This window comes from Papilio machaon, chromosome 26, assembly GCF_912999745.1.
Source record: "Papilio machaon chromosome 26, ilPapMach1.1, whole genome shotgun sequence".
Lineage (NCBI taxonomy): Eukaryota > Metazoa > Arthropoda > Insecta > Lepidoptera > Papilionidae > Papilio > Papilio machaon.
In genome coordinates, this window is record NC_060011.1 from 5,460,384 (window position 1) to 5,476,949 (window position 16,566).

Sequence of the window (16,566 nt, forward strand, 5' to 3'; positions counted from 1 at the left end):
TATTTAAATGTAATAATTATATCCCGTACCTGCTTCACGTGCGTTACAATACCTCAATAATAATAAAATGTTTAAAGTTTATGCAATGGATAGAATAGAAAGTAATCGTCTCAAGTATAGACAACGTGTAGAAATATATTTTCGTTTTGGTTTATTTATATTCTATGATTTCTTGTTTATCTGTGGTTTGTGTAATTGGAAAAATGTCAAAGTGACAGCGTTTGAGCGGCGAAGGTTTCCAAACCAAAAAAAATATTGTATATTGTGGCGTTAAAATTATGATACGTTAAAAATTCCAGTTGTTTAATATATAATAGATGTTTAAATTATTATGGCGAATCATTATGAAGTGCCCAGTTGGTGAGATTATTCGTTTATTCACTTAGAAATGATCATGCCGCCATTTAGTTTCGATTCATTGCATGCTTTGATTTAATAAATGACTGGTGTTTATTGAATATCCCTGATATTATAACATACGTGCACTGTTTGCAATAATTCCTATCTAAACTGTAAGATTTAACTGCAAGCACTCGTTTAGACGATTCTATTTGGATAGTACTGATAAGCGTTGTCAGTTATTTATGTACCTTTTTACTGGGTTATAATAAAAATGATCTTATTAAAAATCTATGCATGTTTACTACCGAAGTTATCATATTTTAATAATAATTTTGTCAAAATTTTAGGTTAACATTTTTTAATATTGCTTGAATTTCGTAAATCCATAACAAATATTTTTTTAACTATTATACTGTTATGTTTCCAGGGCTGGTAAACCTCCAACAGGTTTGCACTTGGATGTATTAAAAGGTGATAAATTAATACAAAAATTAATGATAGATGAGAAGAAATGTTATTTATTTGGACGTAATCCACAAATGAATGACTTTTGTATTGATCATGCGAGTTGTTCAAGAGTTCATGCAGCATTTGTTTATCATAAAGACTTAAATCGAGCTTTCCTCGTTGACTTAGGAAGCAGTAAGTATAGCTATAGTATATGTTAAGAAAAACTTTCAATAAAAACAGTATTAATATTATAAAACTAACTTATTGAGGTTTCTCTTTAAGTTTCTCCCTAATGGAGGACATCCGTCAGGAACAGACAATGGCTTCCAATTATAGCTATTTCTCTCTGATCCAGATTTGTCTGCTTCTGTATGAATTACGTATTTGATAAGTAAACTAGTGTATACTTTTTTCAACATCACCTTTTGTCATTTTACTTATTTAACACGTTAACTGCCACATCAGGCACCAGTGCTCGACAGATATGGTATTTGTTAGGGCCATGTCAGTCACGAGTGCCTGACGCAAATGCATGTAATTCAAAAATTCAAATGAACCCAGGGAGCTGTCAAGCACCTTTCGGGGCTTTTTCTCTATTGAAATTGACTGACAAGGCCCCCAACAAACTATATTCATCTTGGCCTAACATTTTTACGTGTAGAACTGGTTTTTATGGACAAAAACTTTTTAAGGAAAATAAATACAAATAATTGATGTCAATATAACACCAAAAACAAAAAAAAAAGAAAATGCCATCATCAAAATTATGCTATGGCAGTTAACGTGTTAATCTGTTTCCTTGTACACCAAAAAAAATGTCTCAACATGAAAAAGAAAGTTCTTGCAACTTGTTCTTTCCTATAGAACATATTTGTATTTATTGTATAATTTTTATTCCAGCTCACGGTACATTTATTGGTAAAATGAGATTAGAAGCCAACAAGCCCACACAGCTGCCTATCGACTCTAACTTCCATTTTGGTGCTTCTACTAGAAATTATATTATAAGGTAAGTTATTATCTTCAATTTCACAAACTAGGTTATATATAATATATTTAGACGTTTCTATGTAAGTTAACTAGGTTATAGTAATTTTCAGATATTTAATGGCTTTTAACTTCATGTGAGTCACTGCATAAAACACAAAGTTAGGTGTGTTTGAGCATAGGGGGATACGGGGGAGGGTATTGCCCGCCGCACGGATTTCATATCCAAAGTTTAAATCATTACCAGTCTACTATATGTCCCCACTGAGGTGCTCGGAGCCTACTTTAAATTAGAGGTGACTAGGTCATAGTCAATCACGCTGGTCCAGTGCCAGTTGACTTCACCCATATAGTTGAATTTATTCTCAGATATATGCAGGTTGCATCACGATGTTTTCCTTCATCGGTTAGAATGTCAGATAAATATGAAATCGAAAAATATATTACTGCATGGCAGGCTTCGAAGTCAGGGTCTACAGATTACAAGTCAAGTGCTTAACCCCTGAGCCACCGACATTCTCGTTTAAAGTTTAGATGTTATATGAAAAATTGGGACTGTTCCTTACAGAGAACGTCCTACTGGTAACTCGCGGGGTATAATGGAAGATTTGCCAAACACTGAAACGGAAGGGGCTCTGTTAGGATTGCCTGAAACACAGACGGAGTTAGATGTGAGTTTCGTTTTAATATATTATTTTAATTCTGAAGAATATAACATTTTCTATGTAAAAAATCTACTTTATTAAGTTAAATAATAATTTCTAAGTAACTTCACAAAACTATTTTGAATATGCAGATTTTTGATGAACAAAAAGTTTGAATTTTTTTATTTTTTCAAAGGCTTGTCCTCGTTCGTAGATTTTTCCGTCAAATAATTGCTAACTGCAACAAAAAAAAAAATTTTCTGATAAAAAGTCAGTTTTTTTTTTTTAGGTTAAATATGATTTATATGATTGGTGATATAAAATTAGTTTTTATTTTTACATGTAGAATTATTAAGTTATTATCATTTTAGAATTTAACAGAGTTCAACACGGCGCACAATCGCAGGATATCCATGTTGGGTATATCCACCGAGGATGGTACTGATGTTATGAAGGTAATTCACTTTATTTACTTTTAAATACTATAATATTAGATATATAAAAGAAAGTCGTGTTAGTTACACTATTTATAACTCAAGATCGGTCGAACTGATTTAGCTAAAAATTGATGGGGAGGTAGCTTAGAACTAGGAGACGGACATAGGAACTTTTTTATTTTGTGTGCATTTTTTTTATTCCGCGCGGACGAAGTCGCGGGTAGAAGCTAGTACTAGATAAATGTTTATATTATATGTTTTTCCCGTTAAAATATAAAGACTTGAGTGATCTTTGTTAAGTTTGGATGGATGTTTGTTAGAAGGTATCTCCAGAACGGCTCAACGGATCTTGATGAAATTTGACAGAGATGTAGAACATAGTCTGTAAGAACACATAGGCCACTTATTTTTTTTTTAATTTCGCGCGGACTTAGTCACTATGTCCTAGTCACCCCTAACTTGGGGTGGGTTCCAAGCCCCTCATTGGGGACATATAGTGAGCTGATGATGATGAATAATTTAAACTAGTGTCTAAGAAGTTACGGCAACCATGAACTATTTCTGATATTGGTACATTGGTTAGTCATGTTTTAAGTTAGGAGAACTTAAATACGATATCTTCTACAGCCTGCTGCTGGCACGAAGCGGTCATTATCAATGCCGGTGGGTGTGGCCAAGAAGCAGAAGCGCAACGTGTCCTTCAATGAGGAGGTGGACATCATCAACCCTGAGGATATCGACCCCAGCGTGGGCCGCTTCCGTAACCTGGTGCGATCCACCATTGTGCCAAATGCCAACGCTGGGACCAGGAAGTTGAAGCTGCATGCTGCTGAAGACAGTAAGACCACCCACCTCCTGACCTCCTGACATGTTTACTTGGACCTCCTAAACCCACAACCACTCCCATTAACCCCCTTAAACTAAGAACTAAGTATAACATAAGAAATTCAGAATCTCTTTCTATCTCGCTGTACATTATGTCTTTTAACGCGTTGAAACATTACTTAAAGTAATTTTGTATTTAAAATGAAATTAATTAATGATTGAAGTAAATTGAAATGTATTTTGTGATTAGATCATCACCACCATTCGTTGAGGCTGCAAGAGATATCTCGAGGTAACAATCTGTACTCTGACCTGCCGGCGCCCAGCTCACATCTCAGTCTTATTGGTGCAAGGTTTGTCTAAATATTTCATATATCTTATATATATATATAAAAGAAAATCGTGTTAGTTACACTATTTATAACTCAAGAACGACTGAATCGATTTGACTGAAAATTGGTGGGCAGGTAGCTTAGAACTAGGAGACGGACATAGGAACTTTTTTATCTTGTGTGCATTTTTTTTTATTCCGCGCGGACGGAATCGCGGGTAAAAGCTAGTATATATAAAAAAAAAACATGTCACAATGTTTGTTACCATATTCTTCCAAAACGACTTGACCGATTTTCATGTGACTTTAACAGGAATGTAGCTGATGTACCCGAGACTGTTTTAAACTATTTTTTTTAATTCTACGCTGACGAAGCCGCGGGCTATTACTAGTTAAAATTGTGTATGTAAATTGCAGATTGGGCCTGTCACTACCCAACCCCGCACCAGATGTCGAGCTGGAGGGTCCTGAGCCTCATCTCAGTATACATCCACCTCTACCTCACACCGGTCAGATATACACTTTTTATTCATATAAAAAAACGGACTGTTTGTATGTTTGTCATAAGGAAAGAATACAAATTGTATAATGAAAGAATGGGAAGGATAAGTTGATTTGACGAAGGAGAATTGGAAATTAATTATGTATGTCTATGGGCAGTGTTCTCTTCGACATTTCGGCGAATTCAGTTGTCATGTTGCCCATTTGGCATCTCACACGTCATAATCCATTTAGTAGTTTAAGTTACAAGTCAAAATGGAATTAACATACATACAAATCCATATTCATACAAATCGACATACATACGTGCGATACCCTACTTAAGTCGGGTAAAAAGCTAGTCATTAATTGTATAATAATTCCTCACAGCTCCCGAAGAAGCGGGACCTTCCAGCGAACCTAAAAAGAAGAAATACGCGAAGGAGGCGTGGCCGGGGAGAAAACCTGGCCTCATATCTGGCGTATAGCCCCGCCCCCGGCCGCGGCAGGCCCCGCCCCCGGCCCCGCAGGCCCCGCCCCCGGCCCCGCAGGCCCCGCCCCCGGCCCCGCCCCCGCCCCCGCCGGTGACGTCACAGACTATACAGTACATGTACAACGATTACGTTAAGTGAAATCCGAGGTTCATTTGAAGAGTGAATATGAATTTGTTATCTGTAGCCGTGTCTCAAAGTGTTCTTGTGCCTGAATAAATGATAACGGATACCATAAATATGACTTTTTATTTTTCTACCATCATCATCATCATCATCATCAACTTGCCCTTATCCCTATGGAGGGACACAGTATGTACTCCTCCATACATCTCTATCAGACGTCATATCTGAATTTACCACCTTCTTACGCATATCCTCTTTCACACAATCCATACATACTTTCTTTGGTCTTCTACCTTTATATCCATCCACATTCAATCTCATTACTTTTTTGCTTACATGATCATCATCTCTCCGCATAACATGTCCAAACCACGCTAACCTTCTGCTCCTCAATATCTGGATAACTGGCGCTACTTTACTTCCTCTGATACACATTCTTAACTTTATCTTTTCTTGTCACACATCCATCTTAGTATACGCATCTCAGCTACATGCAATCTTCTTTCATCCGAAACCTTCCATACGCGAATATAGATTTAGAGGCACATAAAAAAGTTATAATTTGTTTACGTTAAATATTAAGGTGAGTATACATTAGAGCATTTTTCACAAACATTTCTATGTTATCTAACGTTCTTAAGAATATTACTAATTAGCTGTCGCCCGCGACTTCATCTGCGCGGGATTAATAAAAGAACTTAATATGTAGCCTATATGTTCTTCCAGACTATGTTTTATATCTACACCAAATTTTGTTAAGATCCATTAAGCTTTTCTGGAGATACCTTCAAACAAACATCATTATCAATCAAATAAAATTGTATGGGGAGAAAGGGATGGTGACCAGATATCAGGGTATCGTAACGAATGTCAGAATAGGTTAACTAAATTAGATTTTCCTTTGGAACTTGAGAAATGTTATGAAACTATGTGTAGTAATGATTCGCATAAAACATTAATTGATAAGATGTATGATAATATTATTAATATTCTATCGGAGGCTGCAATACATAGTTATTGTATGAAAGAAAAGCGTAAGCGTAAATATTTGCCTGGATGGAACAAACATGTCCGGGACGCTCACGAGACGGCTAGACTATATTTTCAGTTATGGCAATTACATGGAAAGCCTAGTTGTGGGAGGTTTTACGACGACATGTCTAAGTCAAGGCATATTTTTAAAGCTAAACTAAAATGGTGTCAAAAAAATGAAGAACAAATAAAAATGGACATTCTAGTAGAGCATCATAAAAGTAAAAATTTCAGTCATTTTTGGAAAAAAACTAATAAATTAAATCTTAGGGCAGGCCCCCCCGTGAGCGTCTCGGGTGTTCACGAGCCAGGTGAAATAGCTAATCTTTTTAGGCAGCATTTTAAAGTTGAATCGCCGCTTGGTCCAAGCCAGTGCAATGTGCGCAATGCTGACACATGTTTTCCAAAACGAAGTGTGATTTTTTCTTCTACAGAAGTTGAGAAAATAATAAAGGGGATGGTGAGAGGTAAATCACCTGGTTTTGATAGTCTTAGCATTGAACATTTGCAGTATGCTGGCGTGCAACTGCCGGAATGTTTGTCATTGTTTTTTAACTTATGTGTGGGTCATTCATACCTACCAGAGAAACTTATGCGTACTGTTGTTGTACCCATCATAAAAAACAAAACTGGTGATGCCTCCGATCTGTCCAATTACAGGCCTATATCACTTGCCACAGTTATTGCAAAGGTGTTGGACAGTCTGCTTAGCCAGCGCATGGATGGTACCTTCTCGCTCAACGACGCGCAGTTCGGTTTCAGGCCAGGTCTGTCTACTGAGAGTGCCATCATGTGCCTCAAGCAGACTGTCCAATACTATACTGCACGGAAAACGCCAGTATATGCCTGTTATCTTGACTTGTCGAAGGCGTTTGATCTTGTAGCTTATGATGTTCTTTGGAATAAAATGAGAACCGAAACAAATCTGACAGATGATGTAACGCTACTTTTTAAGTTTTGGTACAATAATCAAAATAATAAAGTTAGATGGGCAGGTGCATTCTCGGAAGGGTATAGATTGGAGTGTGGAGTGCGGCAGGGCGGTTTGACCTCACCCACGCTCTTCAATCTGTACATGAACAAATTGATCGTTGAGCTTAGCAGTACGGGAATCGGTTGTCATATTGACGGAGTTTGTGTTAATAATATCAGTTACGCCGATGATATGGTACTGCTGAGCCCATCGATAGGGGCCTTGAAACAGCTTATTAAGATCTGTGAATCCTATGCGGTGTCACATGGACTCAAATATAATGCAGTGAAAAGCGAATTTATGATTTTCTGTCCGGATCGTAAACGCTACACTAACGTGCCAAACATTTTGCTCTGTGGAACTCAATTAAAAAAGGTGGACAAATTTAAGTATTTGGGTCACTGGATCACTGAGGATTTGAAAGATAATCTAGATATTGAAAAAGAACGTAGATCGCTGTCTGTTCGCTGCAATATGTTGGCCCGCAGATTTGCCAAATGTACCAAACATGTTAAGTTGACTCTTTTTAAGGCATACTGTCAATCTTTCTATGCCTGCGGTCTGTGGGTTGACTATACGCGGAGGGCATACAGCGATCTGCGGGTTCAGTATAACAACGCGTTCAGGGTGTTAATGGGGCTGCCACGTTACTGCAGCGCCTCCGGCATGTTCGCGGAGGCTCGTACAGATGGGTTCGATGCCATCATGCGAAAGCGCTGCGCCTCCTTACTGTGCCGAATGCGTGACAGCCATAACGTTATCCTGAAGGCATTGTTGGATAGGTGGGACTCAGTGATGCTGGCTCGCTGGATAAATATACATGTAGAATAGCGTATTCTTGTATCGCTGAGTAACAACAATATCCCGTCACGAATAGTTTATAGTTTATTTTGTTTTATTTATTTTTTCTCTTTATTTTTGTTACTAACATTACTTATTAAGTCTTTACTAACCCTAGTATAGTAATATGGATCTTTGTAGTCTGAATTAAATAAACATTATTATTATTATTATTCCACATATTTATTTCTTGTTTAATTTTATACATTTTTCTTAATAAAATCTTAAACAATATTAAAAAAAATATAAAAAATCTGGATACGTCGGCAGCGGAGCCTTGGGCCCAAGCTACCGGCGGTTAGGCCTCCAGAGACAGAAACTTCCTCACAATGCGTGCCGTGCTCAGGAGTACCGCCTTCTGTGCCTGGCCCTTCACCCACTTACCGAGCGAGAGCCTCTCTAGGTGGTGATCGAGGCTCTTCGCGATTAATCCATTCACGGACAGCACTATCGGTACGATAATTGTTGACTCCATATGCCACATGGCTGTAATCTCGTGCGCGAGATCCAAATATTTTGACATCTTGTCTGTCTCTGCCTTCACGAGATTACAGTCATGGGGAATACTTACGTCAACAATTATCGTATGTCTCGCAGATCGATCTATTATCACGATATCAGGCTTATTGGCTACAATAGTCCTGTCTGTGATAATAGATCGATCCCAGTAGAGCGTGATATGACCATCATCGAGAACTGGCTCCGGTGTGTATTTGTAGTACGGCACCTCTGAAGCGATTAGACCATACTTAAGAGCAAGTTGTTGATGGATTATTCTGGCTACTAGGTTGTGTCTGTGCAAGTACTCGGAGTTAGCAAGGCGAGAACAACCGGAAGTGACATGTCTGAGGGACTCGCCAGGGCAGTGGCACAAACGACAGACATCTAGCGTGCCGTCCCTCATAATGTACTTCCGGTAGTTGTTCGTCTTGATAACTTCGTCCATAATTGCACAGACAAAGCCCTCGGTCTCCCCAAAGAGGTCACCGAAACGTAGCCAGTTCACAGAGGCAGGCAGGTCTACATCAGGCCCATGCAGAGCCCGATAAAACCTGCCGTGTAACTCCTTGCTCTTCCATATATCTAAACGCTCGGAGGTGCTCAACACTGGGTGTTTACGCCAGTTCTCGTTATTAAGAGAGAGCGGGGTGAGCCCCTTATCTACTGACACCACATCTCGATGTATCCCCTCATCGATTTTCAGGAAATACTCCCGTAGATTGTATACCTCACGGTTATGCATGTCCTTAGCATTGAGGAGGCCTCGGCCACCACATTTCCGTGGGATATACAATCTCATAACCGACGATCGTGGGTGATGCATCCGATGTGTGGTCAGCATGCAACGGACCCTTCGATCCAAGATATCCAGCTCTGTTTGAGTCCACCTTAGTATACCAAAGGAGTAAGTTAACGAGGGCATAACCCAGCTGTTAAAAGCGCGAAACTTGTTACCACCTGATAGAAGACTATTTAGGACTTTTCTCAGGCGGCCAATGAATCGTGCTTTTATCAGATGTTTTACATCCTCATCAACAATACCCAACGACTGTGATATACCAAGGTACTTGTAGGTCTCACCTTCGGAGAGGGATCTGAAGGACATACTTTCGGTGAGTTGTAGCCCATCAGAGCTTGCAACTCTCCCCCGCTGTACATACATGACCGCACACTTTTCGACACCAAACTCCATCCCGATGGAACTACTGAACTTTTCAGTTATTTTGAGCAGTTCCACTAGGTCGGTCTTTTTCGATGCGAAAAGCTTGAGGTCATCCATGTATAGAAGATGAGATATGACTTCACCCCCTCTACGAAGCTGAAAGCCCAGCCTTGATTCGTTTAGCAATGTGCTTAAAGGATTCAAGGCCAGGCAGAACCACAGCGGACTCAAGCTGTCACCCTGGAAAATCCCCCGCTCAATCTTTATAAGTCCGTTCGAAATAGGCGCCGCACTCCCAGGTAAAGAGAGTCTAGTAACCCACTGCCGCATACATGAACTGAGGAAAGTACATAGAGTTACATCAACTTTGTATAGCTCTAGTACTCTCCTCAACCACGAGTGCGGCACCGAGTCATAGGCCTTTTTATAATCGACCCAGGCAGTGCAGAGGTTTTTCCTATTTCGACGGACCTGTTGGTTGATGGTCATATCTATGAGGAGTAGTTCCTTCGTACCACGGGACCCAGGCCTACATCCATTTTGAGTTTTGGCCAAAAGATCTTTGAGATGCTTTGTTAATTTTGAGCTCAAAATGGATGTAAGCAACTTATATAATGTTGGTAAACAAGTAATGGGTCTATAGTTCTTAGCTTCCGTGGTACAACCGGACTTGAACAAAAGGTGGGTGACCCCTGTGGTCATAAAGGCTGGGAGACTACCCAGGTCGATGGCAGCCTGGAATTGAGCTGCCAGACAGAAATGTGAACTGTTGAACCATTTGATCCAGAAATTGGGCAATCCATCCGGCCCAGGACTTTTCCAGTTATGAGCCGAACGGATTGCACAACTCACGTCACAAGGTTCTATTGTAATAGGATCCATAACTGGTATCTGTTCACATCCCTGTCCGACAGCTTCAACCCAGTCTGATTCTGTATGATTGACAGACACCGACCATATTCCACGCCAAAAATTGTTTAAATCGTCTGGATCTGGGAGTTGCCTGTCATTCACACCTTCACTAGGTTGCTCCCAGCCTCTATAAACACCCTTTTGATCACTTTGGAAGCGACGATTAAGAATAAATCTGTCCGCTCGTTTTTTGTACCTGCGTATGCGATTCGCCCAAGCGCAGATCTTCTGCTTATAAAAGTCTATGCGTTCCGTGACTCTAAGTATGTAATTATTGGGACTAATATTAGTCCCGGAAAATGCCTGGGTCACAAAACGCATAACTTTCGGCCGAGTATTCCCAGCACGGAAGTTTAATAGTTTGGCTATTAAAGTTCGCGAGGTGTTAATGCGACGTTCAATTCTGGCTTGCCAGGCTGGTTTGCTATAGGTGTGTGGTACGGTTTGGGTATTTTTGATATTAAGTTTGACACCTACCATACGACACACTGCGACAGCCCCGCAATACAGAATAGAGTGTGTTTCTGCTAAGCTACTACTAGCATCAAAATACGGCGCTAGTAGTGCGTTCATTTGATTTACAATAGCCAAACTACCCCTATGAATAGGCAAACGCGGTAACCGCGATCTACTTAATGTAGGGACATCTTTAAATTCCTTAATGGCCTCCTCCAAAGTTCTCCTCATATGCTCATTATCCTGGCTACTTACGTTCTCAGCTATAGTATCACTTGCGCCTACGTTTAACGGTGCTATTGGCGTCGGTGGCCGACTGTCTACACAGTCAACGTTTAGCGGCGCCGTAGGTGCAGACTCCGTGTCCCTAAGGCTGGAACGTATTTCAGTGCGTAGACGGTCAAGAACGGAGTCATCCAGCCGACGCGACCGCAGTATGACCCGCACTTGATCCGATAAGCGCTGAGCCGTGACGGCGGTATTTGGTTGAAGGACCTGAAACAGAGACAACATCCTACCACGATACGCTGTGAGGTTTGTTTCCACCTCTGTTGCCTGGTAATACGCGCGCATGACACTCTCGTTTAGTTCTGAAGTCCATCTCATGCGGCGCACTACACCACCGGTAGCGGGGGCCGGGTGCGGGATGCGTCCCGCAGGCCCCAAGCGTGCCGACGGTGGCCGACCACGGCCCCGCACAGGTCTTCGTGGCGGGGTGGACGGCGCTGGCTCCTCCTCACTAGCGGTCGGGGACTCATCTTCTTCCGACGTTGATGGTATTAGGCTCAGCGAGGTGAGCGCAGCAGGTCTTAGGCGTGCGCATCTCCGACGCGGCTCAATTTTGTCCTCTGAATTATGGTTCCTTATTATTATTATTATTATTCCACATATTTATTTCTTGTTTAATTTTATATATTTTTCTTAATAAAATATTAAAAATTCAGTGACATTTTTCGGTGACGGCCGCTGTCATTTTTATTATTATTATTATTATTATTATTATTATTATCCATCCATCCATCTAAATTTGTTCTGTCATAAGAACCTTCTGACAAAAAAAAAAAACAAAAAAAAAAGTTAAATCGGTCCAGTCGTTCACGAGTGATGACGTGACCAAGGGATATAAGGATTCATTTTTATATATAATATATACATGATATAAATGCGAATGTTTAGATGGATGGAGGGATGTTTGTTTAAAGGTGTCTCCGGGACGACGCAACGGATCATGATGAAATTTGGTACAGATGTAGAACATAGTCTGGTAGAATATAGCATAATAGGTAATATAGGTCGAATAATAGGTAACAATTAGTTTACTTTATTAAAAATAGGTAAAAATTTAGTTTCAAAAGTCTGGTTTGTAAAAGAGTGATACACTAGAACTTATAGAGCTCGTTCAACAAGTAAATGCTCTAGTCTGTACCCACCTTTACACAACACAAACAGTCAAGAAGTAATCCCTTTATCATATCTTGAGATTCAGTCGAATTATGTTGGCTTAGGGTTTATATTGCGGTTTATATTTAGGGGTTTAAGTTAAATCTGGTTTAGTAAATGTATGTATAATTTTGTATATATTATGTATATAAATTTAATTGTTTTAACAGGCTTTAGACAAGGGAATTATCGTATTAAAAATTATAACATACTAACCGCCCGCGACTTCGTCCGCGTGGAATAAAAAAAACTTAATAAGTAGCCTATGTATTCTTTCAGACTATGATCTATATCTATGCCAAATTTCATCGAGATCCGTTGAGCCATTTTGGAGATACCTTCAAACAAACATTCGCATTTATAATATTAAAAAGATTTTGACGACTCTAATTGCTGTAAGACTGAATTTATCTCATTGGGGTACAATACAATTTGAAACATATTTCAAAGGAAATAAAGTCGATTATTCTACATACTACAGGCTTCATCCATAAATGTATGTACAGTGCATAGCTACTGAATTACCTTTTGCTATTCACTTATATTCCATTGGGAGAGTATTGACGCTTTTGAGGCTCTACTCTGTAGCAATTACGTAGCATTATTGACCGCTACGTAGCTACGATCGCTACGTCCACTCTAAAGTGCACATATGAACTAAATTCTACCAACGCAACGTTCAAACCATTTCGAGCTGTTAAACGATTCTATATAATACAAATGTGGGGCTATGAAACAAGCGATTTTTACTTTTAAAATTAAAAGACTAAAACTTTTTTAAAACAAGCTTTTATTTAAAAAAAAAAAAATCTAAAAAAAAATCTAACGATCCCAAACTCAATGTGATTGAGTAGTTTCATTTCGAAGTCACTATGGCCATCCAGCTTCATCATCAGATCAGCATCATGTCATCGTAATATTGCATCGTCACGCGATTTACACATGAATGGAAAATTTCAGCTAAATCAGTAACCGAGAAGTGGGACAAATTTAATTTGCAAGATTCGATGACAAACATCGGGACAGATGAAACTAAATAAAAGCGTGTAATAAAAATTTACTCTAAAACTTTACTCAGTTACCCTTGATTTTCAGTGCCTCAACGCTTGTACAAAACACATTTTATTTCTGTTCTTTCAAAGAGGAGTACAATGATAAAGTCTGTTTGTTCAGATTTTAGAGCAGCGGAAATCTACTGCTATGTCTCAAAAAATCATTATTGTTTTTATTCTGTTCGTGGAATTAAGCCTTTACTACTAATTGCCTGTTCTTGATAATTCCTTTTTAACGCGACACAACTCGCCACCAGTCTCGTTCCGTCTCCCGAAATGGACAAAAGTGGATTGCGGAGGTTCATTTGGCCACACCAAATGGAAGTTCGTAATCTCTGCCTATCCCTTTTTTTACAGGCGTGAGTTGTGTGTGACTTTTTCAAGAAAATTAAAATAATTTATTTGAGTTTTTCATTTAATTAACAAAACTTGTTGTTAATAAATAAATAGTAACTAAATAATAGCGAAAAACGAGTTCAAACTAGACAAATTATATAATTAAAAGCAGCTCTTAAAAGCGCTACTGAAAACTGAAGACCGCTTCAGTGCGCATAAATTACGATTGCCTTTTGATCTTTCAAATGCATAGAGCGGGCGAGGCGGGGTTAAGTTGATTGCTTTGAAAACTTATAGAAGTTTTTATAAGAGGTAAGTCTTGATATTTATAAGCTTTGATATTTTTATACGTAGAGATGTCAGATATAGTAAAAACAAAAAAAAATATTTTGTCATTTTTAGAGCTTTTTATTTATATATGGACTGTTAGCTCTCGTCCACGACTTCGTAAGCGCGGAATTAACAAAAAAATTATAGCCAATATGTTCTTTCAGACTATGTTCTACATATATGCCAAATTTTATCAGGATTGTTGAGCCGTTCCGGAGATAACTTTTAACATCCATCCATCCATCCATCTAAACGTTCACATTTATAATATTAGTAAGATAGATATCGAAACAATGATATCAATAATCGAACTGACTATCCATTATGGATATTCCAAGATGGCATTCTTTGTTGCGGCCTCGGGGTTGCATACAGCCTTTTTGGACGTATTATAAAATATTTTTCTTTTTTGACATATTTCGTTTTGTCGTTTTGTTTGATATCTTGTACGTTTTTACATCTTCTTGTTCACATTTATTAAGTTGTGTTTTTTTATATTAAATTTATTGTAAAATTCAATGTGCATAATTATTCAATCTCCGCATCAATTCATTCTTTCTTTCGATATGTATTAATATTGACATTTATTTTTTTCATCTCGACCGGTGATATACCACGACATACACAGAAGACAGGCGTGAAATGGAAGCAATTCAGGGTACAATCTAATGAGTATGCGTGTCGGAGTATTAATTTGAATCTACGTTACCATCACACCCGTTTGCTGTGAATTATGTGTTGTGTTCCCAAGGTCTGGGAATGAGAGGTGTTTTGGGGGTGGAGGAGACTTATGGGAATACTCTGTGCGTCCCCTCCTCCGACGATTAATGGTAGGTAATACATCTGCCATTGATGTCTATGGTCAGCGGAAGATTCGCTATTTCGGTGAATTCAGATCCCCACTTGCTCGTCAATAAAAACAAGCACAGCATCAGCACATAAAAGATAACGTAGAATTCCATTGCCGTAAAACTCATATTGATATATTATTGTAGTCTCTGCTTTCATAAAGAATGAAAGGGATGTCAATATGTGTATATCCAAGTGTTACGGCAGTGAAGTTCGACGGTAACATAAACAACTACGTCATCTCGAGTTAATTCAATTCGGTCCACAAGTCGGGAGCAACTCTGCTTCTCCACATAATTATATCAAAACATCTCGAAATTGCGACGACCAACTTCGCTCAATTATCTCATAGTTCACTATACGGCTTCTAAGTTTTTTATTAATTTTAATATATATATGTAGGGGGTGGCTCGTATTAAAACTTCGTTTTATCGTTGGTAATTTTTTAATTCTTACTTATTTCCTAATGCATTATATCGTCCGTCCCTTCATTCCATTCTCCATCGTACTATCTATTCTTATCTAATTTTAGAAGAACGCTTAAAAGAAGAAAATAATAAAGGAAAAGAAAAAATACAAAAGAGATCCTACATCATTTTGTTTTTATTATTTCTGTAAAGATTAAAATCCAGATTTGTTTCAAATATATCTGTTGCTATTATTACGTACCTTTTTATATGTAAAAAGAATTGAATACTTAGCATATTAAAGTGACTTTTGGTGCTTCTAAATATGTATTATTATTATCATGAAGAAAAAAGGATTTTAATAAAGAAAAATGAAATGGATAGATAATAAATTAAAGCATATTTGCTGTCACGATACATTTCATACACAGCCTATTGGAGCGATGTTCTGGCGTGTGAAAGAAAATGGAAATTAATGTTCCATCTATTCTATGTAAAATGGATCGTCGCCAAATATACTCGGTTTCAGGTCAATGACTTTTTATTAACAGATACATTATAAAAACTTCTATAAATGGTATTTATAGAACGGAAAAAGTGTACGAAAAACATCATCTTTCTTTCTTACTGTAAACATGAAACAAAACTAAAATATTAAAGATGAGTGTATAATTGTTTAGTTAATATATGAACCGTATTAACGAAGGTGATAACAATAATTAAGAAACGATATAATTAATAAATAATTTGCTAAGATATTTATGACAGGGGCTTTACTAAAATCTATATAAACATTTTCCATAATAACGCCTCACGTATTTAATGAATGAAGAAGAATCTTATAAGTTTAAAATAAACATATAAGATAAACAGTCCTTGCCGCAAAGTTTCTTCTAGTAACATAATAACCTAAGTGCTTCGGAACTCGTGCAATCCAATTTGTACAGACGTAGGGTAACCTCGAGCATTGCTGTCTCTTGTACTATATAGTCTAAGAGTTATGTATAGACATAAACTCACTGAATGATATAAATGTTTTACAACAGCAACAATAATATTGACAATCTAAATGTTTGAATAAGTAAAATTATAAAATGCCGAAATATAGTAGACTTTTTTTATTATTACAAATTAACCAAAAACACTCTTTCACTCATTTTCTT

At 38.1% G+C, this 16,566-nt stretch overlaps 2 protein-coding genes across 2 annotated transcripts; one reads left to right on the forward strand and one right to left on the reverse strand.

Annotated features, from left to right (window-relative positions):
- Window positions 1-195: 195 nt before the first annotated feature.
- LOC106721211 (nuclear inhibitor of protein phosphatase 1) lies at window positions 196-5,011 on the forward strand. Its single transcript, XM_014516109.2, has 9 exons — window positions 196-360; window positions 770-984; window positions 1,693-1,801; window positions 2,348-2,450; window positions 2,795-2,878; window positions 3,488-3,698; window positions 3,936-4,038; window positions 4,434-4,525; window positions 4,887-5,011. Exons 1-9 carry the CDS (start codon window positions 332-334, stop codon window positions 4,982-4,984), a joined length of 1,044 nt encoding a protein of 347 aa, XP_014371595.2. The 5' UTR covers window positions 196-331; the 3' UTR covers window positions 4,985-5,011.
- A 3,245-nt stretch (window positions 5,012-8,256) lies between these two features.
- Window positions 8,257-14,470, reverse strand: LOC123722496. Its single transcript, XM_045684383.1, has 2 exons — window positions 14,464-14,470; window positions 8,257-11,837 (listed from the first exon to the last, which is right to left on the reverse strand). The coding sequence occupies exons 1-2, from the start codon at window positions 14,468-14,470 to the stop codon at window positions 8,257-8,259; spliced, it is 3,588 nt and encodes a 1,195-aa protein (XP_045540339.1).
- Window positions 14,471-16,566: the final 2,096 nt, after the last annotated feature.